General features: G+C 41.7%; 2 protein-coding genes across 2 annotated transcripts in view; both read left to right on the plus strand.

The window, feature by feature from the left end:
* Positions 1 to 1,552: 1,552 nt before the first annotated feature.
* On the plus strand, positions 1,553 to 11,887 carry LOC115383488 (procollagen galactosyltransferase 2-like). Its single transcript, XM_030085678.1, has 12 exons — positions 1,553 to 1,818; positions 3,144 to 3,254; positions 4,164 to 4,281; positions 4,465 to 4,599; positions 4,728 to 4,932; positions 5,003 to 5,122; positions 5,235 to 5,311; positions 5,959 to 6,065; positions 6,587 to 6,719; positions 6,850 to 6,977; positions 7,539 to 7,742; positions 9,935 to 11,887. Exons 1-12 carry the CDS (start codon positions 1,616 to 1,618, stop codon positions 10,167 to 10,169), a joined length of 1,776 nt encoding a protein of 591 aa, XP_029941538.1. The 5' UTR covers positions 1,553 to 1,615; the 3' UTR covers positions 10,170 to 11,887.
* Positions 11,888 to 14,643: 2,756 nt separating this feature from the next.
* LOC115383486 (sarcosine dehydrogenase, mitochondrial-like) overlaps positions 14,644 to 25,312 on the plus strand; it is a 37,867-nt gene continuing 27,198 nt past the window's right edge. The window contains exons 1-8 of the mRNA XM_030085675.1: positions 14,644 to 14,782; positions 16,481 to 16,670; positions 16,755 to 16,891; positions 17,016 to 17,194; positions 18,075 to 18,254; positions 19,563 to 19,686; positions 20,669 to 20,769; positions 23,843 to 23,947. Of these exons, the coding sequence (XP_029941535.1) occupies positions 16,486 to 16,670; positions 16,755 to 16,891; positions 17,016 to 17,194; positions 18,075 to 18,254; positions 19,563 to 19,686; positions 20,669 to 20,769; positions 23,843 to 23,947 (1,011 nt within the window). The 5' untranslated portion in view covers positions 14,644 to 14,782; positions 16,481 to 16,485. The remainder of the gene's footprint in view (positions 14,783 to 16,480; positions 16,671 to 16,754; positions 16,892 to 17,015; positions 17,195 to 18,074; positions 18,255 to 19,562; positions 19,687 to 20,668; positions 20,770 to 23,842; positions 23,948 to 25,312) is intronic.

Raw genomic sequence — 25,312 nt, forward strand, 5'->3', positions numbered from 1 at the left:
ATGAAGCTTCGACAGCAGCAGAGGTAAAAAGGGTGACGACATGGTGATTAAGTAGAGGGAGAAGTTATCATCACCCTTATCATCCTGGATGTGAAATACTTTGATAAAGGTATGGCAGAAATATGAGGATGTCACATTAAAGGTGTATTATTAAGCAGCAGGGTAATTATGCTGAGTGGTTCCTTCAGGTGCGTTAAATTAACCTCGTAATCGTGCTTAAGTGCAGCGTTTGATAAAAACTAAATGAGCTATATTCCAAAAACCAGAAGATCAGATCAGAGGCCTCAGGGCGAGCCTGAATGAGGATCCTTCTCCTGAATCAAAAGCGCCCCCTGCTGGTGAGACTGAGAAGTGACAGAAAACGATTGATTCAGATAAACTGCAGGATCTCTTTACAACTTGATCTGCTAAAGATATCCTCAAATAATGGAATTGTTTCATCTACGTAGGAATAAAAGGGACACTGCTAGGACTCCTTTTCAGACATGTCACATTTGTTTATTTGTTTTTATTTGATGAAAATAAAATACTTTCTTCACTAAGTCATTCACTCATCTGTTAACTGGAATCAAGGTGAATTTTGGGGTATTTGTATTTTAGTGAGCATATTAAAATAAGGAACCTTGCTCATTTTTAAGTACGATTTACAGCGTGCTCTACATTGCTCCTTTTAAAATGGAAAATGGATACAAATATTTCCGCGATTTGGAGTGATATGTAGTAACTACTTTAATTTATCGTATACTTCATTAAAATGGACATTTATTCACAAAATAAATTCTACAAAAAAATGTGTTTTATACTTTGTCTGAGGACTGGACTGTGAGCATACAGGTAAGTCCATGCAGTCTTTCCCCACTGGGGGTGCTGGAGAAACCCCAGCTGACTGGATGAAGACAGGGAGCTCAGCACACTGAACCTCAACACACTGCTTCATTTTAGAGTCATGATGGACCTATAGATGCTTGAACTGTCAGAAGAAACGTGCCAATGCTTAGACAGGGAGAATATGCAAAGTCCATCCAGACTCGGACCAGGGGTCTTCTCACTGTAAGGCCAGAGCTAATCACTACACCACCAGGCGACAAGACGTCTGTAATTCCTTGAGCAGTTTTAGTGAGTTGGACACTAGATGTGCACTAGAACTGCAGTTTCATCAGCATTTCTGTTTTTACTGAAGATTTAGACATTATTTATGGATGCAGTTAAGCTTTTTATGTGTTCTCTTGTAACTTTTTATTGTTGGATTAATCCTGATGTGGTTTGCTGATGGGATATTTCCTGCTTTCTTCCCCTGTGATCAAAACTTGGCTCAGTAGTCCATTTCTACACAAGCACTTCAAATCACGCCTCCTTTTCTTTTCTTTCTTTTTTTTTTCAAATCGAATCTAAATCTAAATCCGGAAGATGAATCGTAGCAGTGTAGGATATGGGCTGGATTAGTTGTTGGAGGAAAAACAGGCTGTTCGTGGAGCGAGGGGGGCAGAGGAACTGGGAAAAGCCCTTCTCTTCCTCCCGGACTGCTGACGCGGACGGAGGCGACGCGCTCGAGCTCCGTGGACTCTCTGAGTCTTTTTTTTTTTTTTTTTTTTTGTGCGCACAGTCCTCCACAGCCATGTTGCTCCACTTTCTCCTCGCCTTGGCCTCGTTTTCCCGGGCTGGCTGCTACTTTTCGGAGGAAAAGTTCCCGGAGGAGTCGAAAATGCAGCCTCCCACCGTGGTTATCGCCATCATAGCCCGGAACGCCGCGCACTCCCTGCCCTACTACCTCGGAGCTCTGGAGAGACTCGACTACCCCAAAGACCGCATCTCGCTGTGGTGGGTTTCTTGCCTGCCTGCATGCCCCGGCAGTCTGTTGTCCCCCTTTTTATCCCGCTATAGCAGCCGTTCAAAAGGTCAATGGCATTTAAATGAGTTTGTGAAAGCGGCGGTGTGCGCCCCCTCCCCTGCGCCCTGTGCGCCCCTCTACCCAGAGAGCACTGCTTTGCATTTTTTCCCCCCTTTTTTTTAGGAGTTTATCTCATACTTTTGGAGCCTCTTTATAACTTCTAAATTCACTAAACTTGTATGTATAAACGCAAGACTTCAATCTGAGCGGCCCTGGTGTGATTTCAGCGGACCGTTCCTCTGTGATGTGTCATGAAGTGAGACTGATCCCACTTGAAATGAAATGCAGGAAATCGATACACAAGATTCTGCTTGAGGTCACGATTCTCCTTTCTGTACTTGGATTCCTATTGTGTATGTCTATCTAATTATTTGTAAATTGTAAATGGATCTATTTTTGATGTTTATCTTTTGTATTATTTATCTATCATTAGTTCACCTATTTCTGTATGTGTTATATATAATTTATTATCTACTTTGCTTGTCATATGGAAGACCAGTGGATATAGCTTTCCATTAATGTCAAACAACATTTTTATCTTCTATACTGCTTTATCCAACTCGGGCAGATTCCAGCTAAATATGTGAATACATAAAGACTAACAACAACATTTACACCCAAAGGCAATTTAAAATCACCAGTTAACCTCAGATGCATGCTTTAGAACTGTGGGAAGGAACTGGAGTAACACAGACACAGGGAGAACATGCACATTGTACACAGATGGGTCCCCAAGCTCAGAGTCAAAGCAGGGGTTTGAATCCCGCTGCTGACAGGTTACCACTCAAGGCCTTTGACTGCTTCACCTGAAGAACAGCTTTAAATGAGTCACACTTTTAAAGAAAACTCATTGAAACAGTTCAAATTTACTGCATGTTTAATTGAAATGATCTTCCACTGACTGCTGGATAACCAGCTCTTCTTTGTAAGTAAAAAAAAAATTGTCTAATGCCAACATGAAATCGAGAGTTGCCTTCAAAAAGTGCAGAACAGAGTAGCAGCTCAATCACACAAACATGTGGTATGTTAAACGGCATGTTAGGGTCAACTAAAGTGAGTAAACATCACAATTCCAGGAGCAGCTGGTGGGTTTTCTATGCTTCTGTTCTCTTGTTGGCTAAAAAGTCAAAGTTAATTACATCTTTTAATCTTTGTGCTCAGTTACTTAGTACTGTAGCATTTCATAAGTATAAGTTGTTGGAAAGAGGTTGATTAGTTTTGATCGCTTTAACATTTTGTTTTCTGTTTCTCCCAGGGCGGCCACCGATCACAACTCAGACAACACCACCGCCATCCTGAAAGAGTGGCTGACTGTCATGCAGAAATATTACCATTACGTTGAGTGGAGACCAATGGATAAACCCATGTAAGTCCAGTAATTCAACAGACTCTATCTAGTCCAACATTTTGCGGGTTTGATCTGGATAAACTGTCCTGATGCAAGAGATTAAATGAAGATACGAGCCAAACTGACCCAGCACTCTTCAGTAGGTGCTCCCATATGAAAGAAAAAACTCCAGTGAAATATTTTTCTAACCTATTTCAGGACCACAGAGATCCTTAGAAGTTGTGCTTTAGTGTTGACAAAATGATTTAAGTCCTCGGTTATGCAGTGGATGTTTATTCACAAGCACATATCTGCAGCATGCATTCTGAAACTGGTTTTTCACAGATCATTATGCTGTCTTTTCAATGGATCTGCCCAACTGAGAGCTGGATTTTATAGAAACGTGAATTGAATTCAACAAAAGTGGTTTAAAAAGTTTGCAGATCATGTGTTGACTATGATTCAGCACAAAAAATGCAAATGATCTCTGCGAAGTGAGGAACGATGCAGCAAGTCTCCGCTTGATCTGGGGGGATCATCAGTGGAGATAATGTGCTCCTCTCAATTATTCAGTGTGACTGAACTCAGCTACGACTAACGACTGTTAGTCCGTAATTCTACACATTCCACATATCTGTCTTAGAATTGTTTGCACGGTTACATCAAGCTTATATGATGTATTTTTTTAAAACGTCATCTTGTGGATTGGTGACATGTCCGAGCATCAGAACAATTATGCTTTTGCGTCTATTTTTGTGCATTTTTTATACAACATATTGTTTCTGTATTTAGAGAAATGTGGTCTGCGTTGTGGTCTGCAAGCTTTAGTGGAGATTATATCATTTTAAGAAATGCATCTCCCTTCAGAAATAATGCAGCCTAACTCAGTTATAGGTTTTAAGATGTGAGATAATGGAGTGCTTGATTGATATCTGTGTTGTCTCTTAGATCCTACGCGGGAGAGCTGGGTCCTAAGCACTGGCCCAACAGCAGATATGAATACGTGATGAAGCTGAAGCAGGCGGCACTCAACTTCGCCAGGAAACGCTGGGCTGACTACATCTTGGTACGTTACAACACAGCCTCTCTTGTGACAGCAGTGTGAGATTCACATCAATGACTTTCTTCATTCAGAAGATGAAAATGGTCCCGTCTTTTCATTTGTTTCCGGCGGCCATTGTTCTGTTGAGAAAAGACTCCGCAATCCCTCTCAAGCTCTGATTTCTTTCTATTGTCTTCTCTGTTTCAGTACGCTGACACAGACAATATCCTCACAAACCCAGACACTCTCAACTTGATGATAGCTGAAAACAAGTCAGTCATCGCTCCCATGTTGGACTCTCAGGGCGCCTACTCCAACTACTGGTGTGGAATCACTCCACAGGTGAGCCAGGCTTCTGAAGCATGAAGGAGTCGTCTTCTGCTGGAAGTGCAGGATAAAAATTGTAATTGAGCAGAAAACACAACAGAAGCTTCTTAAAGGTGTTTTTTTTTCTGTGTGTGTCTTGTCAGGGATATTACCGCCGCACAGCGGAGTACTTTCCCACCCGTCACCGCCACAGACTGGGCTGCTTCCCGGTGCCGATGGTTCACAGCACTGTGCTGCTGGATCTGAGGAAGGAGGGCATGAAGAAACTGGCTTTCTTCCCCCCTCATGACGACTACTCCTGGCCTTATGACGACATTATCATCTTTGCCTTCTCCTGCCGGGCTGCGGGTGTGTGTTCTGTCTGTCGATGATCGGGCGTCCATGTGGTGTTTCATATTTGCGGTCTCTCTCTGCTCAGAGATCCAGATGTATCTGTGCAACAAGGAACGCTACGGCTACCTGAACGTCCCCGCCAAGCCTCACCAAACCATAGAAGATGACCACCTCAACTTTGTCCACGTCCACCTTGAGTCCATGAGTAAGTACAGAGAAACAAACTGCACATTTATGAACGTTTTCTGCAGCCGACGCCTGCACGTGTTCATGTTGTGTTGATTTGTGTTGATTTCTCCCCACGCCTGCTCGAAAAGTCGATGGCCCCCCCATGCAGCCGTCCCGCTTCGTCCACATGTTCCCCAAGCAGAGAGACCTGATGGGATTTGACGAGGTGAGAAGCATTCTTTTATTTTGTGGACTTTCTCTCTTCTCAGTGTGCCTTTTTTTCCCCATCATGAACTCGCATTACATTTTAGAACTTAAAAAGATGAAAGCATTAAAAGTATTCAAGTTATTACTATAGTTCAACCTCAGTTTTTCAACACATTTCATTCCTTCAAAGCCAGATTTGAAACCATGGTGTTGTTTTCAGGCGTCCGTATTATCTCTTTCTCCGCCTCCATTGTTTGTTGTAATTACTTTCCTCTTTGCCGTTTTTGCTTTGACAAACGTTCTAACGCCCGGTGGTGGCTTCCTGAAGGAAATATCCCAAGAAATATCAAAGTTTTTACAATTTGGACAGTATGAAGTGCTCGTTCACAGAGGGTCGCATTGATTGATTTGTGCTGCTGGTTGTTGCTGAGGAACCTGTTTTCAAACTGAATTTCCATTCATGCATTTAAGAGTTTGAACATTGTTTGTGAAACAATTTGCTTGAAACCAAAGTTTGATCTTAACTTCTTTCCATTGCCGTTGTTCATACTGTAAAGTGTTTTTCATGATGGATTTAATTTAAGAAATCCCAGAGTTGATGTTAAACTTGAAGTCCTGAAAGCTTTAATAAATATTTCACATAATTCTTTCTTTCTTTCTCTTCAGATATATCTGATAAACCTGCGGCGCCGTCCTGACCGAAGAGACAGGATGCTGTTCTCTCTGAACGAGCTGGAGATTGATGTCAAGGTGGTCGACGCTGTCGACGGAAAGTGAGTTTATGCTTGGAAAAAAAAAATTATGTTGTCAAATCAGAATTTTAAGTATTTTCATAGCAATATGGAAAGCAAGCATAGTTTTTTTTTTTCCATCCCATAATGTAATTACTTGAGTACCACACATTTACCACACTGTTTTTATGCCTTGGTGATACTTGTAAACATAGATTTAGGCATTCTTTTGTTTGTACATTTACTTTCAGTTACTATATGTGGCATTTAAATGCAGTGTATGTCTTATTCCTGCTTCCTCTGTTTTATTGGTGTTGTTTTTACATGTGCTAATTCTACCGTATTCAAAACTGCATTCAGATTTCATTTGAAACTGATTCTAAATGAAGCTAAGTATACTTTATTTGTTAGCACAAAAACAGTTTTCTTTTTTGGGAGCTGGAGTAAATAAGCTTTTTTTTTATGTTGGGCACTGGGATTAAGAATACTTCATGTTATATTGTTGTACAGGATTTTACTACATTCTAACCACTGTGCGTTTTTGTGTGTCCGTGTTCTTGCAGTGCGCTGAACAGCAGTGACATTAAGATTTTGGGTGTTGACTTGCTGCCAGGCTACTACGACCCTTTTTCTGGACGCACTCTGACTAAAGGAGAAGTGGGCTGCTTCCTCAGCCACTATTTCATCTGGAAGGAGGTTCGTGGCTCTTCATCATCATGAGCATTCATCACTCAGTAGTGACGCATAACGTGGGATTTGTCATGATGCGCTCTCATTTGTAAAACAGTTTAAAAGTGTGTATGACTGTTTCCTCCTGAACCCTCAGATGGTGGACATGCAGCTGGAAAAGGCGGTCATCTTTGAAGACGACGTTCGCTTCCAGGCCAACTTCAAGCGCCGCCTGACCAGACTGATGGAGGACGTGGAGCAGGTGGAGTTGGACTGGGACATCATGTAAGACGGAACAAATCAGTTCTCAAAAAATGTTTTGACATCACCTGCTCATAGTTTGAAAGTACAGGATTTCACCAAAATTTCACTACCTCACGTCAAACTGTGGTGTCAGTACAGTTGATCCTGATGTGCAGCTGATAAAAGCTCTTATTCACCTCTTTCAATAAGTGAATGAAAATGCTTTATCCCCAGGTGTGTTGAGGGGATAAAACACCCACTTCTGGAAACGCAGTAAATCACACAGCTTCTTCACTGGGTTGAATGGCCTCAGGGTGCAAATTCTTTCTTCTCAGCTTGTGTGTGTGTGTGTGTGTGTGTGTGTGTGTGTGTGTGTGTGTGTGTGTGTGTGTGTGTGTGTGTGTGTGTGTGTGTGTGTGTGTGTGTGTGTGCGATTGTGTGGTTTCATTTAAATTCACATTCTCATCACTGAGTCCAAACTTCAGACACATGTCAAACCCGTTTTGTCTCTGCTGTTGGACATTCACTCCAAGTGAAGCAGAAAATAGTTTCAATTAAAATGTACATATTTTTGTTATTCACACGATCTTTGTGTTGCTGCAGCTATTTGGGCAGGAAGCAGGTGAACCCAGGGAATGAGGAGCCGGTGGAGCACGTGCGGAACCTGGTGGTGGCCGACTACTCGTACTGGACTCTGTCCTACATCATCTCCCTGCAGGGAGCCCAGAAGCTGCTCAACGCTGAGCCGCTCTCCAAGATGCTGCCTGTTGATGAATTCCTCCCCATCATGTACGACAAGCATCCAAAGTACGTATGAAAACGACAGTACCAACAGAAATGTGCTTCGTTCCTGCTCTTAAACAGGCTTATATGTACACAAAGCCAGTGACTCCCAATGTTCTCTTGTTTGGAAACCCTCGAAAATTCTTTGAAGAAAGTCTATAAGCTCTGATTTCCCAAAACAACTTCCAGCCCTGTAATGTCCATATAAAGCTAAATACGGACCTCATAATTGCTAAAAACACTCTTAGGAAGAAGCTGTCTAAAGTTGAATGCTCATGCTTTATGTTTAGGTTCAGCTAACTTATGTGTTGTTATTGTAGATTAAAGACCTTTAGTTTTTTTGAACCGTGGTTTTGTTTTTCCAAAAGAGGCGACTTTATTATGGAGCGCGTGTCAAGCTGAAAATAATTTGCTTTGCTCTCCTTCTTATTTTTGAGCTTCATTGCAGTGTATATGTCTGGAATTGGTTGTTTCGGTTTGTAGACTGGCACTTTTTTTAAGCACACACTTAAACATTCGGCGGGGATTTTGATTTGATTGTTGCAGACTTTCGTTGGACTTAAAAATACAATTCTTTTGACATTTTCAGCCACTCTTGCTGTTTAGCAGCACGCACTGCAGCATTGGTAGGTCAGCACGCTGCGCCCACTCGGACTCAAATGTTGCTGGATTTCATGTGAAGCTGCAGCAGACGCATCGCTTCATTGTTCTTCATCCATGAGTGTGAATTCATGAGTTTAAAGTGAAGCCAAGAGTTGATCCGTCTATTGCTCCCCCTTCTCTCATGACAAAAGTATAAAAAAACTATATAATTCACCTGAAATTTCCACTAATCCTACACATTTCTTCTGATGGCGTAAAGAGTCAAAGTGGATATTGTCGTGTTAGTAAGCCAAGAGCAGAGCTGAATAAATGTTGGGCTTTGAAAGACACCGATCTCAGACTTCTGCTGGAAATATTGGCTGTAATATTATACAAAGACAGTTTCCAGACGATTAATCCAAATGATCTTCTCCTTTTCTTTTTGAGGCTTATATTTTTGTCGAAGCTTCTTAAAATGCTTTGATAGCTTCGTGAACGCTTGCCATGAAATCTGGACGACACATTCGTGTCTGTCTCGACATCATTCCAGTGATCCATGGTCGTCTGATTTAGTGCCACCATCAGGTCTTCATTTCTGCAGAATTTTAACTTTCCATCAGTTCGTTTTACAGCCTGATACCAGTCCTTTATACGATGCTTTAGCTGCATTTTTAGCTTGATGGTATCATGCAAATTTTTGTCATTAACTATTTACTTTCTAAACACTGTCGTGTGTTTTTGAGCACGTTTGCGTTTCAGCGGCGTCAGCAGTGTTACTCAGTCCTGCACTCAGCTGCTTTTTTCCCCCCAAAATCCTGAAGTCCTTTTCTTCTTTAATGAAGAACAAACCTTCTTAAAAACAGCAACAGGAAGGATTTTTTTTTTTTTTGCACAAAACTTTCTGAAAAGGTTCACAACTGTTTCCATTTGTCCTCGTCCTCCAATGAAGCCTCTTTTATTTTGAAAATCCTTTAGTTCAGAGAATGTCGTTGTAGGCCTCTGTGTAATTTTTGATCATTTTTGCTGTGGGTTGTGAAATATTGGCTCATTTCATGGAGGAGACCTTTTATTTCATTTCAAATTTTTATACCCCAAGACCTACATCACTGCCACACCGGCAAACGGTTCTGGGCTCCACAACTGTAAGAAACGAAACGCACCTTGTGCAGAGAGATCTGCAGACCAGAAGGCTTGGCAGCGTCTCTGTGCTCCATCATGTGTGGAAAACTGGCTTAAAGCCAGCCCACTTTCTCTGTTTTCTCTGTGTGTGTCTCTCACCTCTGTGATTCTAATTTGATATGCTTGACTACACCACTAAGAATGCGCCGAGCCTGCGCCCCACGCCCGGGTCCTTCTGTCGCCCCTCATGCTAAGAGTAGCTGAACTCTGCTTCTGTCCCCGATCTATTGTCAAAGCAGTGTGTTCCAGATAAACCAAATAGAATTTATGATTACTTTTTGGGCTGAAAAGCAAAATATGTCAGCGTGTTTCATCTTTAGTGGAGTTTCTATCCAGCACTCAGGAATCTTGACTCTACTCAAGAGATAAAAAAATGTATTTTTTTATTTATTTTTTTGTGATTAGAGCATTGCGTGATGTAAATCAACGTAAACCCTCCACTTCTCTCTCTGCAGTGAGGACTACATGTCCCACTTTCCCAACAGGAACCTGCAGGCCTTCAGCACGCGCCCCCTCCTGGTGCAGCCGTGCCACTACGCCGGCGACCCCCAGTGGGTGAGCGACACGGAGACGTCGACCCTGTGGGACGACGACTCGGTCAGGACCGACTGGAGGGGCTCCCACAAGACCCTGAAAGGGGCTGCGCCGGCGCCCGAGATGCTGTCGGCCGCCTACAGGGATGAACTCTGACGCGGCGCAGGCGTGGCCGCGGTGCGCCGGCGGGGTCGAAGGGCCAAGAGGTCAGAGAGACAGATGCTGCCTGGAGAAACGATCTCAGACTTGATTTCAGTGTCACGCCGTGCGCCTTCTCTCAGACTGGACTGACTGTTTCATCGGAACGTTGTAGCAAATGTATGGTACAAGATGATTCGTGTGGGCAAAATAAACCCAAGGGACTTTTTTTTATTATTATTTTTTTTACTTTTATTAAGGCTGTCTGTTGGAGATAGTCATACAGATGTCTGAGCATTTCAAAGGCACGAACTTGCACAAAGGAGTTTTCTGAGAACAATCAAACTTTTTTCTCTTTATGCAGAGAAAAGCGGATCCAAACACACGATCATGTGGATCTAAATGTATTCTTGTCGTGGCGATCGTGTGATTGTGATGATTACGTGTTTTGCGATGTTCATCTGTTTTTCCAAAATGAGGCGACGTTTCAGGGACTTTTAGTTTATCTGTTGAATACAGACTGAGGCTCCAGAAGCTGCACTGCTCGCTACACCGAGTTGAATCTCAACAATCTGGACAGCCTGTTTTTAAAGTTTGTTGTTTGTTTTTCTTTCTCTATGCATGTTAATGTTTGTTAATTTTTACAATCCTCAGTGTACGGCAGGAGCTGTTAAGCCATGATAGATTGATCATATTTATGTTGACATTAACAGTTTCATTGCTGAACTACCTGTCAGCCATGTTGGATATACAGCAACTGTATAGTCAGTGACACTGACACCTTGAATGTTAGTTTAGCCAAGTGTTTTTTACAATAGTTTATTAACGAATTCAACTTTAACTCTGTAGCTTTAATTTGAAGAGACTCACCATTTTTCAGCATTTCATCGTGATCAATCCTTACATTATAGGAGAGATAAGGGTAGGATGAGGATAAATGTTTTAATTCAACTTTGGTGACCAACTGCTTGATTTGATCTCAAAGCTCTCATAAAGACTGGGCCAGGCCTCCTCTGGGGGGCAACAGAGAGCTGCAGGGGACATGCAGCAGCAGGATAAATCTGCAGCTCATTTCCTACTAGTATTTTTTTTTGTTCGATCAAATCGATTAAACATGAGATAAATTATGGATCCCAGCAGCTGTTAACAATTATCTTGTAATATGCAAAACATAAAGACGTCCAGCATTAACCTATAAGTAGCTACTGAGTGTGAAGCAGTGCAGTCTGTTATCCTCCTTTGAAAACATGTGGATGTTACTTTTTTCCAGTTACTGACAGATGTAGCATTTTTACAAACTCACGTCTGTGAACAGAGCTTTACTGCAAGTTATTTAATAAATTAGTCAAAGGACTAGTTAATTGTTTAGAAGAAAAAATCATCTGGTTGATTGCATTTGTTTAAAATTTTCAGTATAAGAAAATTGACATTTTACTCCATCATAAACTACAATTACACTGACCCACGTGTGTAATAGTTAATACTGAACTTTTAATGCAACACAGCAGTTATTTGTGGATTTAAGCCACTCCAAACCTCGATTTATCATAAGAATCCTTAACAATCGGTTTTGTTCTGTCTGTTGAATTTTCTAATTTATTTGTTGAGTCTTTGAGACAATTCAGTGATTTGAATTATTCAGTTGAAGCAGTTCTGCCTCTCTGTGTCTTTGAGGAATAAAAATGTAAAACAATGCAACTACTCATCAAACTGTTCCAATGGTAATAAAGAAAGGGTTAACATTATTTTTTATGATTCCAATGTGCTTGTGGACATTATTTGAGTGAACTACAGATGTTGGAATGACAGTGAACCAACACAAGAGGGGGCCATTTTTATTTTCTAAACACAGCCAAGTATCACACTCTCCTCAATTGCTGGCTGCATCATTTGCGGATTTCTTTTAATTATAAACGTCACAAAGAGTGTTTAACACAGTTGTAACATGACTCTAAACTAGATTAAACAAAGTGTGTTTTCCAGAAACAACGCGTGTAAACAGCTCTTTACATGTAAGCTCGGTGTATTACCCTGAGGAAGACTCGGTTGTGTTCTTTGTGAAATTTCACTCAACAAAATACATGTTTGTTTGAATTCGTACTCCTGCTGACATCCTCTATCATGGAACACGGTCGAGTTAAGCCGGTAGAAGCAGCCACGTAAACCAACACCTCCATTAGTTTCTCTGAGGAGATTCACCACTTCCTAATTCCCTTCACACATAATTCCTTTGAGTAAAGGGAGTTTATTGTTTACAAAATGTGCCAAGCATTACATTAACTCAATGTCATGATATATATCCATCTATCCATTGTTTATCTAATTTAGGGTGCTTGACAGGATCCAAAGTCTGACAAACTGAAGGTCACACATTCACATTCACACCAACAGTCCATACAGAAGAAGAAGCAGACTGGACTAATTTCATGTCTCCACTTCTAATACACATGCACAGACACAAATAAATTGAATATACCCCAAACAAAATCTCTTATACAGTAATTCGGACTGAAAAAACACAATTTATTATCATTTATTATACATTTTTGCATGCAACCACAGTTATCACTACTACCTATTTCGACATGAGTCTGTTTTTTCTTTCATGCTTTTTGCAGCAGCAGTTCTTGTTGACATTATCTTATTGGATGCAATAGTCTGGATAGTTAAAAAGTCTGTTTGGGGTTATTTTTGTCACCTCATCTGTGTTTCTTTAAGCAGAAGCAGTTCTTTTTCATTTACAACGGTTTCTTTTGTCATATTTTTTTCCATGGCTGTACTGTAATCACTATTTTTAATGTTACTTGATTCTGTGCTTTGTTTTCCTTTTTTCTTACAAGTGAGGAGAAGTGTGAAGTACTGCAGTACAGATACTTCACTGCAGTTCATGTAGGATTTTCATGTTCCTGTTGTGTCCTTTTGGGGGTTTTATGTTTGTATGTATTCCACATTTCAGTTTGATTCCATCCAAGAAGAATTTTTTCAGTTTTGGCTCAAAGAAGAGACGTGTTTAGTAGAAACATCTCTTCAAAACATTCCTTTACCAGGTTTTCTTTTATCTTCCTTTATGTCTACTTCATCCAATCTAATGTTTGAGGGGAATGAGTCCCATCTAAAATGCTTGTAGGTGTGAATGTGAGAGTCCAGCGGTGACTGTTTGCTCTGTGACACACACTCAGGTGAAGTTTTGAACTGACTTATTTTCTTGAATGCAGACAAAAGAGAGATTACTCTGAATCATGCACCCTAAATCTTCACAGTCTGTAGTCTTTCATGTTTGCATGACCTAATATCTCTGAGATATCTTGCCACTGATCAGAATGATTGAACGCTATCTGCAGATAAGACACAGGCTACAATATACTGCTGGTGTTAAAAGTCATGCCGCCTCTGCCTGTGTGTGTGTGTGTGTGTGTGTGTGTGTGTGTGTGTGTGTGTGTGTGTAGAAAAAGCTACTACTAGATCTCATAAAAATGTCTTGAGAGAGACAAAGTTCACAGGCTTTTGCAATCCTACTTTTCTTAATCAAAACCTGAAGGAGGGAGAGAGAGAGAGAGAGAGAGAGAGAGAGAGAGAGAGAGAGAGAGAGAGAGAGAGAGCAAGAGAGAGAGAGAGAGAGAGAGAGAGAGAGAGATCCAGCATTCATTCAGCCCCAGCCCAGCTCCAGGCTGTGTGAACTAGAAAGAACCTCCTCTCACGGGAGGGTTCGTCAACACCACTGCTATTGGCTGAGGTTAGGAGGTGGGAATCTTTAGGTCAACTGAGAGCTGCAGGGTGCAAGGTTTCATAATGGTTAGAGCTTTCTCTTCTCTTCTCTTCTCTTCTCTTCTCTTCTCTTCTCTTCTCTTCTCTTCTCTTCTCTTCTCTTCTCTTTGTCCCGATTCCTGGATCACAACAACTTGCACAAACATGATGCAATCATCTATATAAATCTCTTGGTCTGATTCTGCCTGGTTAGGCTGCAGGCCCTCCAAGGGTTTCTACAGCAGATGGGACCACGGCACACCCATCTAATGCTCCATCTCTCAAATGCTTACTCAACAACAAACCGGCATTTTCAGGGTTATACAGTTTTATACTACGTGAACAATTTTCACAGAATATAAAAAGCCATTTTCATTTATGCAGACTTAATCAATACAGTCCCATTTCTGTACTTAGTGGTTTTACAAGTTCTAGTAACTATTAAAGAGAAATGTTTCCAAATATTTACTGCAGTTGCATGCATGCATGATATAAGACGACAGATGGATGGACAAAGTGATAAATGACTGTTGAAGAGAGCAATGCAACATAAGGGACAATTCCAACCTAAATACTATTTGCAGTGGGACATGATGGAGTCATTTACTGTATATTTATGCTGTGATGAGCAGAGAAGCGGCTGCTGTGCAGCGGACTGCTGCTCCTATCCTGAATGCATACGTACACATAACCTCAGCTGCAGGAGGAGGAGGGGCGAGCGCAGGAAACTAGTCAGCTCTCCTGATCTGACAGCTCCTGAGCTGAAGCAGAGCTGCCCCTGTTCTCTACCACCTTCTCCCCCCTCGCTGCCAGCAGCGCTCGGTCTTCCTCGCGGACCCCAAACCCACTTTCACTTCCGGGACGCGGCTTTGCGGACGGATCGGACTGTAAGTGAACATGTGTGCAACAATCTACTCTCGCGCTGCGACGCGACGGTTTGACTTGCAGATCTGGTAACATTTTGCAGATCCTGAACAACCTGCTGTCAGTGGTCGTTTGAAATGTTTTGTCGCTAATTAACGTTGCGATTTAACTTCATGTGCGCGGAAAGTGTCGGCGCGATCAATGCATGTGCTGCTGTTTTGAAGTTTCTTTATCACACATATTTAAGAAAGGCAATAAACATCAACTTGACGTTTATTGCCTTTCTTGTCAGGATCCTTCTTTTCAGATGAGTTTATTCAGATAGAGGCTGAGTTCTAACTTTGCAGTGCGCTTTGCAGCCTGATCCAGGTCACATGTTTCAAAACAACTTTTAGGATCCGGTTCTGTTGTCGTCATTCAGGCCTTATAAACACACACACACACACACACACACACAGACACGTGGTGCACAAAGAAACAAAACACGGGCACGGGAATTGTTTGTTGATCCATTACGCCACTCTTCTAAAGACGGATATTCTTGAGTTTAAATATAGATTATATTTATACAGCAATGCACTGCAAGCAACACTTTTATTAAATGTCCACTTGTTGTTTTCAGTATCAACATGACTTACTTTGAGGTTCAAGCTGCAAGCAAGTCCAGTTTCAGTGGACATTTCATTCAGCATTCATTAATATTTCACGTGTAAATCTGATCAAACTCATAAATCTGTTATTGATCACAGCTTCAGAATAGCCTCTCTTGAGTTAATGTTCCTTCTAAACTTATTCTGCTATGAACAAAGGCAACAGGTACATGCAGCAGTGTTTTTATCATTTTGAGTAATATGCTGCAGAAATGTCCTCTGGTTTAATCCGCTGCACCTGTTGCATTTCAGAAATCTTCCACAAACAGCACTTATCTCAGTTTGCATTCATTGTCTTGGAAGAAGTTCAGGAGTTTCCAGATAAAGTCACCTGGCTGGTGAAGGGTTCTACAGATAGAACATGACCTGAAGGAAAAGCTTTGCAGATAAATATATTATAAATTCTGATTTCTTTTCCATCCAATCTATTATATTTGTAACTAGTAATTTAGCATATTTTTCAAAAGATCTTACTGGAGCTGACCTGATCTTTTCCTGCTTCACTCCCTCACTGGTTCTACCCTTTGGGACGACTGTTAATAATTGACCGTTCTAAATTCTGCGTTAGAACGACTCTCTGGACTTCGATATTTGTACAGAAACACTGTTTCCAGCACTTGCCACTTTGGGGGTGTTCAGATTGCCAGAAATTTAATCTGAGGTTCTCAGCGAGGACGAGGACTGAAGCAGATAACTGAAAGAATAAATAGCGCTGGGGAATGGTCAACATTTGTTTCTGACAATACTCAGTTTGTGCTGAGTCTGTTCTTCTTTCTTTCTTTTTTTTCTTCATGTTCTTTTGAGGTTTTCAAAACTTCAATCAAAAAAACGTAACAATTATAATTATAATAATCGATTGAGAACCATTGATCAACAGAAAAACATTGTCGTTCCAGCGCCTGGTCCTCTTTATCTCACCAGGAGTATCTGATAAATCTGTGCTAATTTTGATCTTTGAATCTCAATTTGAAAGATTTTCCATGTAAATTTTACCTCGATTATCATGACACTCTGAACAATACCAGATGTGATTATATTGTATCCATCGTTGTGTTCTGTGACCCCTCTCAGAGGCCATGGCCTTTCTTGGGAGTGCAGTTCGGCGAGTGGCGTCGGCGGTGCGGCCCCCTCTCTCACCGCTGTGCCGAACGAGCGCTCGGTCCTACAGCTCAGAACACACCAAAGAGAAGAGTGTTCCCTATGAGAAAACACTGAAGCAGGACGCTGGCGCTGCCTCGGGTCCCACCAAACCTTTACCCAGGTCAGCTTGAAGCCACTGTCCTACAGTTGTATTTTTTTTTTTTTTTTAAGGATGCGGCAGTAACCTGTCACTTCCTGCCGACAGGTCGGCCGATGTGGTGGTGATCGGGGGCGGGAGCCTGGGCTGCCAGACCGTCTACCACCTGGCTAAAATGGGGATGACCAACGTGGTCCTGCTGGAGAGAGACAGACTGACCGCCGGGACCACCTGGCACACTGCAGGTAACACAGGATACCAAGTGAAGACTGAGTCCGTATTTGATTTTTCTCCTGCATGGAAGTCAAATTCCCTTATTCCTGCTGCTGTCCTTGGTGCTAATCTTTGTGTTTCCTGTCCGTGTCCCAGGCCTGCTGTGGCAGCTCCGTCCCAGTGACGTGGAGGTGGAGCTCTTGGGCCACACAAGAAACGTGGTGAGCAGAGACCTGGAGGAGGAGACGGGTCTCCACACGGGCTGGATCCAGAACGGAGGACTCTTCATCGCCTCCAACAAGCAGAGGCTGGACGAGTACAAACGTCTCATGTCGGTAAGGCCGCAGGGAGCGGCCACGAGCTGCTGGAAGGCTTCTGTTTACGTGCACAGGCTGAAGCGTTAAGCGGTTATGAAATGTAAATAAAATAGGAGTTCCTAATAAAAAGGTTTTTCGAGGAGGAGAAGCAGAGAAAGCTGTGTAAAGTACAAAAAGTGATTGAATTCAGAGGAGGCGTGACGGTGAGGCAGAATAAAAGACGAGGTCATTCCACAATGATTTTCCTCATTTCCATTTGATGCCCCTTCGTTCAAACTGCACTCAGCAGCACAAGAGAAAAGTGACTACTTCTGGATCTAACAGTGAAGTCATACCAAATCGATAAAGTAAATGAAAAAAGAAACGCTCCGTATGCGTCTGCCAGTAGATGTACCGACGGTTTCTGTTTCTAAAGCAGAGTAATTTTGTCATTAAGTCAGTGAATCCTGTAGTCACAGTTACCTCAGAACCGGCTCGCCCTGTCAGGTTTTTACGCTTTTGTTTTATTCAGCTACTGAAACCCTGCAGTGTTTTTTTTTTTTTTTTAATAAAAAGTTTTTAATGTCTCAACATGAGCGTGAAAGGCTTTGTTGACCTGGCTTACATGTGCTGCAGGTTCAAAGTTCACTCCAAGTATTACTTTTGTACTGTCCAGCCACAAAGCAGCAGCCAAACATTTCCTGTCTCAAAAAAATATTAATTATACGAGACGTAGCTGTTTTTGAATGAGTCAGCTCTCCACCTCCTGCAGCCACACCACGTTTCATTTCAGTTGACAACTTCAGGTTTTATTGTGAAACATTTGCACCTTCTGCTCATTTTTTTACTTTTTTTTTTTTTTTTTTTTTTTGAGGAGAAAATTTTGAATGTAAAATCAACCATGCCTCCTCTTTTGCAGCTGGGCAAAGTTTACGGCATTGAGTCCCATGTCCTGTCCCCGGCGGAGACCAAAGACGTTTATCCTCTGATGAACGTTGACGACCTGTATGGAACGCTGTACGTACCGACAGACGGCACCATGGACCCAGCAGGAACCTGCACCACCCTCACCAGGGCAGCCTCCGCCCGGGGAGCGACGGTAAACTGCACCCGACAGGGCTTCCTGTTCGAGTAGAACTGAACCTCATATCGGTGTAATGAACACAAAAAATTAAGATTAGAATCACGTTGTAATGCAAACCCATAAATAAGTTTGACAAGTTGAAAGAAAGCATACAGAGTAAAAAACAAGATAAGATAAGATAAAACTTTATTAGTCCCACAGGTGGGAAACTGCAGTGTCCCAGTGGGTCCATGACAACTCACTGCTATTTTATCATAGTAGTATAACATGTTTATATGGTTATATAGGAAAAAAAAACAACTATAGTCAAAAAGAATAATGTGATAGACCAACTTTTGCAAAATTACATCAGGTTGAGATACCCAATGAAACACAACCCCCCCAAAAAAGACCACATTTACATGACCAGTGGGTTTCTGGGCTTCATTTTTTTGGCCAAGCAGCTGCTGGTTGTATTAGTTTAGGCAGAAACAGGTTCTGCATGTTTTTTTGGGGGGAAAACTTGTTGCCTTGATCAGGAACAGATGAGAAGGATCTGGAATGTGGGGATGTGAAGTATTCCTTTTTAGGATGGGAGCATAATGGATGATCCAGATGCTGCATCAATTTGGTGATTAAGCTCTTCTCTTCTTTGTGATTAAACTTGCAAAGAAAACTTGCAAAAACCACTCAGTTTTTCATTATATCTTAATTATTTTAATGAGTATTGAGTTGACAGTATAGTTCATATCTGACAATATGTTAATTGTTCAGATCTATTAAACCTCGTGTATTGAAACAATTTCACTAAATCTGTTTTCAGTAGTTTAGATTTGTCTTTCTGGGTTTCTAATTTTCTCAGTGTGTGACATTATTCAGTAAAAATAACACATTTATCTTAACAGTGGAATTATGTGATTGGTCTGTATATAGAGCGCACGTCTCGGATACTCTGTTTTCCTGGATAAAGGAGGGTTGTGACTACAGATCTGTTGCTGGCGTGTTTTTGGGTGGATCACCATAGTAACCGACTCTGCACGGCAGCTGTGCGATCCTAAAATACAGCCCAAAGAAAGCGAGTGGAAAAAAAATTACTATCATTTGACAATTTTATGAAACCCCTCTAAACGCCATCTGCTGAGATCTTTAGTCTCGAGTTGTGTCTTTAGCATTGCACTGATGTTGCACTATAGTATATCATTTATTGTCTTTATGTACAAAACGTACATAACATGACTGTTTTAGTGGAAACTGAAGCTTCACTGAGTAGATATTGGAACCGGTTCTGGTCTGATGCTGAAAGATTTTTCTCTATATCAACTCCTTCCGTCCTCTTTGAACCAGGTGATCGAGAACTGCCCCGTCACTGGCATTCAAGTGCGGGCAGACGACCTCGGAGTGAAGAGGGTGAAGGCGGTGGAGACCGCTCACGGGACCATCGAGACGCCCTGTGTGGTGAACTGTGCAGGTGAGATTTTGATGAAAACAGGAGACTTTTTTTTTTTTTCAGTCTACGATTCTGCCAAGTCAGATTGAAGGAGGTGTGATAATCACAGCAAACTAACAGTCAGTTGAGAAGAAGGGAAGATCTGGCCGATCGTGAACAAAAGAGCATCCAAAGAACACTGAACTGGAGAAGACACAAAACATAGATTACTGTTATTGCTTGAGATCAAGCAGGAGCAAACTGTGGCTTTGCAGGTTCATTAAATCATCAATAATCATTGATTCATAATTACCCAACAGCTGTGGGAAATAGAAAAAATGTCACTCTCTCCTCCAGGCGGTGACATTATCAGCTCACCGCTCAGCAGGGAGACACGTCGGATTCACACTCTGAACAGAGCGGAGCCCTTCGGAATAAATAAAGAGCTGCATTTGTCTCTTTTCGCATTTGTCGTGTTCGACGGATGTTTTTGCATTTTTCTTATTTTTATATTTGCAAGAACCTACATTGTGGTCTTGGACTGCAGATGCATGTTCCTTTTGTTCGGCTGCTGTATGTGTTTGTTTACCTCCAGTCTTTTTTTGAAAATGGTGTTTAAATTCAAATTGTTCAGGTGAAAGATGAGAATCTTTGCTTTTCTCCAGTTTGAAACTAATCTGAGCTCAAAAGGTAATGAAATGTGTGTAAAATCTTGTTTATTTCCCTTTTCAGTGGTGCCTCATTTGTGATTCGTATTTTATTGGATTCATTTACATTACTGTTAATAACGTTCATCACATGAATGCAGATCTCTTAGTGATGTGGAAAATGAGGAAAAATTAGAAATGAAAATCATCATTCCAGGGATAATTATCTCTGACTGCGATCCCTGGTGTAATTAAAAACAAAAACACAAAGAAGCAATCCAAGGAACCTTTTGTCTCCTGTTTGGTTTGTCTTTTTAAGTTCATAATGTAGAGGTGGCATTTGTAAGATATTTCTTTGAATTTGGTATTCTCTGCAGGTGTGTGGGCCACCAAACTTGGGAAAATGGCTGGAGTCAACGTTCCTCTCGTTGCAATGCATCACGCATATGTGGTGACTGAGAGGATTGAAGGCATACAGGTGAGGACACTTCCTGGAAAGTCTGAGCTGTCTGTGCACACATTTGCTAAAATTTTCTTGGGTTTCTGCGTAAATATGAATGAAAAACGCAATAAAAGTTTATCATTTTAACATGTCTAATAAGGAATGAAAACACAGCTCGGCTCCTTCTGGTGGCGCCTCTGGCGAGGCATTGACCTCGACTGAAGCTTATCAAACCAAACAGTCTGCTGCTATTTTTATCCTGAAAGGAAACTAAAACTCAGGTGGAAACAGGCAATGAAAAAGCTCCTAACAGCAGGAGTTTGTAATTTTAAAGTTTTTGTCAGGAATAAATGTGAAAAAAGACAAATGTATGACTAATGCCATGTCACGTCTGCCTGTTTAACGTCGGACGATTTTACATTTTTGATTCCAGTCTCCTGTTTACCACGGTTATAAAGCTGTGGTTGAGTTAAAGTGGTTACCACATTGCCCCTGGTCCTTCCTTTAAATTAATCCAAGAACCTAAACAAACTTAAAATGCTGCAGCCAAGATCATCAGGCTGTTGAAATCACTTTAAAACAAATTTTATGATTACTATTATTAATATTATTATCAATGTTGTTATCAGAGAATAATAGATGAGTGTGAATCGGTACCACATGACTGTTACTCATGATATAAAAATATATAACATTCTTTTAATGTATGAACCATACAGGGAGTGTGTCTGTTTGTTTTTATGACTGATTTTACTATTCACCTTTGCGTTGTTTTTTTATGAATATGAAAAGTACTCTATAAATAAAGATTGATTGATTGATGCACATCAGAAAAAAAGGTTTATTAGGATCAATGGAACAAATTTTTATGGCGAAAAGTTATTTTTTAACTTTGTGTATCACCAGCGCCCAAGGAATATATGGACAATTCTGCCACAGATACGATTAAACAATGCACTAATCATTTAAAAATACACTCATGTTACACGTCAAATCATCTAAGTCATTTTCACACGCTCCGACCACAACATGAACATCAACCAAGTACAAAAAAAGTATGTGCCGTTACTTTATCAACCCATCTTATACATTTTTAATTGTGTTAAACAAATGAAAAAGCAAATATTGACAAGATAAAACTGTATTGTCTTTGTGGAGGAACCTAAAAAAAAAAAGTGGTTAGTGATACTGCTCATTTTAAAAAAACAAACATTGTTTATATTCAGAAAAAAGACTCTGTCTTTATGAATGCAGCGCTCTTTCATACTGGTTCACTCATGCATTTTAATGAATGTCTTGTTTGTCTGTATTACATGCATATGACCAGCAGGAGGCACTCTCTCCAAATAGATTTCTTGCATTGCATTGGCCCTCCCACTGCTGGTGTGTGCCGGACTGGGATGTGTGTGTGTGTGTGTGTGTGCCCGTTTGTGTGTGAGAGAAAATGGAAGATTGATCTGTTTCTATCAGTTCATTGCTGATAATACGTGAGGCTGCCGAGCCGCAGGAGGCCAGAGCCGCCCCGCGCTCGCCGTGGCCTGCCTGGACGGTTCACTGCCGCTCTGGAATTGTGGGTCTTGTGTATGTTGGCTTTAGGAAGAGCACACATGAGTGGCTGCGCTCATCCTCCGGAGGCTGGCGGTGTTAGGCTGCCTGTCAGGGCTTCACTGTGTTATGTAGTTTAAGAGCAGCTTAACCAGCATTACTGCTACATCATGCTCACAGACAGCAGCCCACACACACAAACACACACACACACACACACACACACACACACACACACACACACACACACACACACACAAACTCTCAGATGTCATTAGAAAATCTGTTCCTACCAGAGTGTGCAACTTGTCAGGTCAAACATTTCACACTGATGGTGTGCGAGTGTGATCAGTGAGGCGTCTTTAAACGATGGCTGCTTGTTTCTGGAAATGTGGGAGTACCTGGTTTGCAGATTGTCAAAAGGAGCATGTTTTTTATCAGTGTGAGTGCGTGAAGGACAGATTGCAGTGCGGCATTCGGCGCTGATCACATGGAGGGAGCTGGCAGATTGTGCTCGGCGCAGAAGAGAGAGGACAGGAGCAGCAGCGAGCCGCTTTGGAAATGTCAGCTTGTTCACTGGTATTTTGGTTTCGTACCCGCAAAACCAATTGACTCGGGAGAGAAAAAGCCCTCCGTCGCAGAGTGAACACAGAAGAGACGACATAATTTAAGTGAAGCCGCCCATTAAGCCAGACCTGGGCGCTGTACGGCCCTTTAGCTGTCCTGCATGAGGGCATCATGACCATACGAATCAAATTAAAATTCAGCTTACATAATGCACGTTCCCACTTTGAGGCTGTTTACATCATATTTTTGGGAAACCTTTGCCGACTTTTCACAATTCAGCAGCAGCAGAATGTAGTTTTCAACAAGATGTTCAAACAGTTGTGTACTAAAATCAAAGTTACAATGAGTCAAAGTCTCTTAGGATTGCTTCTAGCACCTTCTTAAACGTGAGCCACAAAGAACTGAGGTAGTTTAGAATGACATAATGACATCTGCTGTGGTTCAGTAGCTATCCCATAATATTGGGCTGTAAAATCAGTTTTATGGTTGTTGTGATTTGTCTACCTCCATTTTATTGTCAACTTTAATCTGGGTAGCAATGTGGTGTGAAGACAAAGTTTAGACATTTGTTTTTATTCCAGCTAATTACCTCAAACTTTTTGAAGCCCTCAGTTGTGTCACTGCGAGAAAAGTTCAAATAGTGGCTTGTTTGGGACTGAATTTGAACTTTAACGATTAAAAAAAACATCTTTTGTGTCAGGTTTGAATGTCAAACATCCAAACACTCCGCTCTCTCCTTTGTGTCTTTTCATTGAGAAAGTCTTTAACTCATTTACCTGCCAGACTCATTAATTTTTAATATGAAGACTGAATCCTCAATAACTTACATTGTGTATTTCATTGCTTTAAAGGCCAAGTGAATAATTGCTAAATTAAAAAAAACAATGAATAAAACCCTTTTACATAAATATCTCCTATCTGGTTGCTCACAAACGGCACAGTGAGCTTTGAATAAATGACGTTTTTTTTAATTCACTGTATTCTTCTTCGTTTGCAGAACATGCCAAATGTCAGAGACCACGACGCCTCGGTGTACCTGCGCCTTCAGGGCGACGCTCTGTCTGTGGGCGGCTATGAACCCAACCCCATCTTCTGGGACGACGTAAGCGCCAATATCTTCCTTTCCAATGATTAACCCCAGCGTTTGCAGCCTTCCACCGTGTTGGGAAGGGAGTGCTGGCGTCTCATTAGAGCGGAAAAATCAAAAGCTTCAGCTTAGAAGACAAACTGGATTGCTGTTTACACACTTCTCACACTGTGCCTCTTTGACCTCATCCCTTATTAAACAGCCTTCTTTCTGTAGTCTTCATTATTTGCTGCTGCGTCAAACTGTTCTCGTAACGGCGCTCATGAAACTGCCTGTCTTCGCCCATGTTGGTTCATTCGGGATGCAAATCATCTAGATATGTAAAAGTAACATGTAATTCTTTACAGATATGAGTGTTAATGCGCTGCTTTAAAGAACTATGGAATATTTAAGATACTAACATTTCATCTGTTCTACCGAAACAATAAAACCAACATAATTCTGCGTTTGGTGAATATCTAATCTAATCTTACCTGCGACTGTGTCGTGCAGAGACTCCTGAAACGGGAGGCTGATTGTAGGAATTAATCTTTGTGAAATTATTTTGGACAACAGATGGTCTGACCATCATGCATCTGTGCTTCATTGCGAGCAGATGCTCGTGGAGCGGCGGTTTAAGTAGGCTGGCAGGTTCGGTAGCATGTTTCTGTCTTTCCGCTTCTGCCCCGCAGCTCTGCACTTACGTTTCTTGCGGTTCTTTAATTTATTCAGCTATTTCTTTCAGAATTCCAGTCTTAAAAATGCCGCCTAATCCCCGACCAGCAGTGTTCACAAGTAAATGAAACAGATTGATTTTCCTTTGTGCACAGCAGCGACTATATCTTCTTGCCTGTCAGGCTGCCTTCGCAACTTTCCGTCCTTCTGTCTGGCTGCCTGCCTGTCTGCAGACTCCTCAGTGGTTTTACATTTTAGAGGATTCCTTTGTGCAGAAACGGCGTCTTTTGTTCTCGCTCTGTAGCCGAGTGTTGCTTTGATGTCATGAGGCGGATGGGGGAAGAAAGAGGAGATACAGAAAGGAGAATTAGCAGGGAGACGAGGAGAATAGAAGACGCCTCGCGAGTGAAGATGAGCAGGATTGATGGCTCGGGAGGGATTGGGGAGAAGTGTGGCGACGAGGACAAAGAGTGCTGCTCCTGAGATACCCCGGCTGAGCGTCAGTGCCCGGTAACGGCACAGAACTCGCTCTCTTCCCGTTGAAAGCTGCCTCTGTCAGTCTGCCTCGCACGTCATTCTGACACTGAAGTCTTCATCAAAACGGAAAGTGTCTTCAGTGACGCTAATTGAAGTCGCGCAAACTCTTCCCACTGTGGACTTTATGTTTAACTTTAAAAATCACGGCTCACATTTTAGGAGGTCCCATTGATGCTGCTGCGCGGTGTG

The sequence above is a fragment of the Salarias fasciatus genome, assembly GCF_902148845.1.
Source record: "Salarias fasciatus chromosome 7 unlocalized genomic scaffold, fSalaFa1.1 super_scaffold_4, whole genome shotgun sequence".
NCBI lineage: Eukaryota > Metazoa > Chordata > Actinopteri > Blenniiformes > Blenniidae > Salarias > Salarias fasciatus.

What these genes read in the sequence shown, in the direction of transcription:
- LOC115383488 (XM_030085678.1), top strand. Translation starts at nt 1,616, where the DNA reads ATGTTGCTCCACTTTCTCCTCGCCTTGGCCTCGTTTTCCCGGGCTGGC. An exon ending in CGTCCACCTTGAGTCCATGA is followed by an intron (nt 5,123 to 5,234) that starts GTAAGTACAGAG and finishes CTGCTCGAAAAG; the next exon opens with TCGATGGCCCCCCCATGCAG. An exon ending in GAGTTGGACTGGGACATCAT is followed by an intron (nt 6,978 to 7,538) that starts GTAAGACGGAAC and finishes GTGTTGCTGCAG; the next exon opens with CTATTTGGGCAGGAAGCAGG.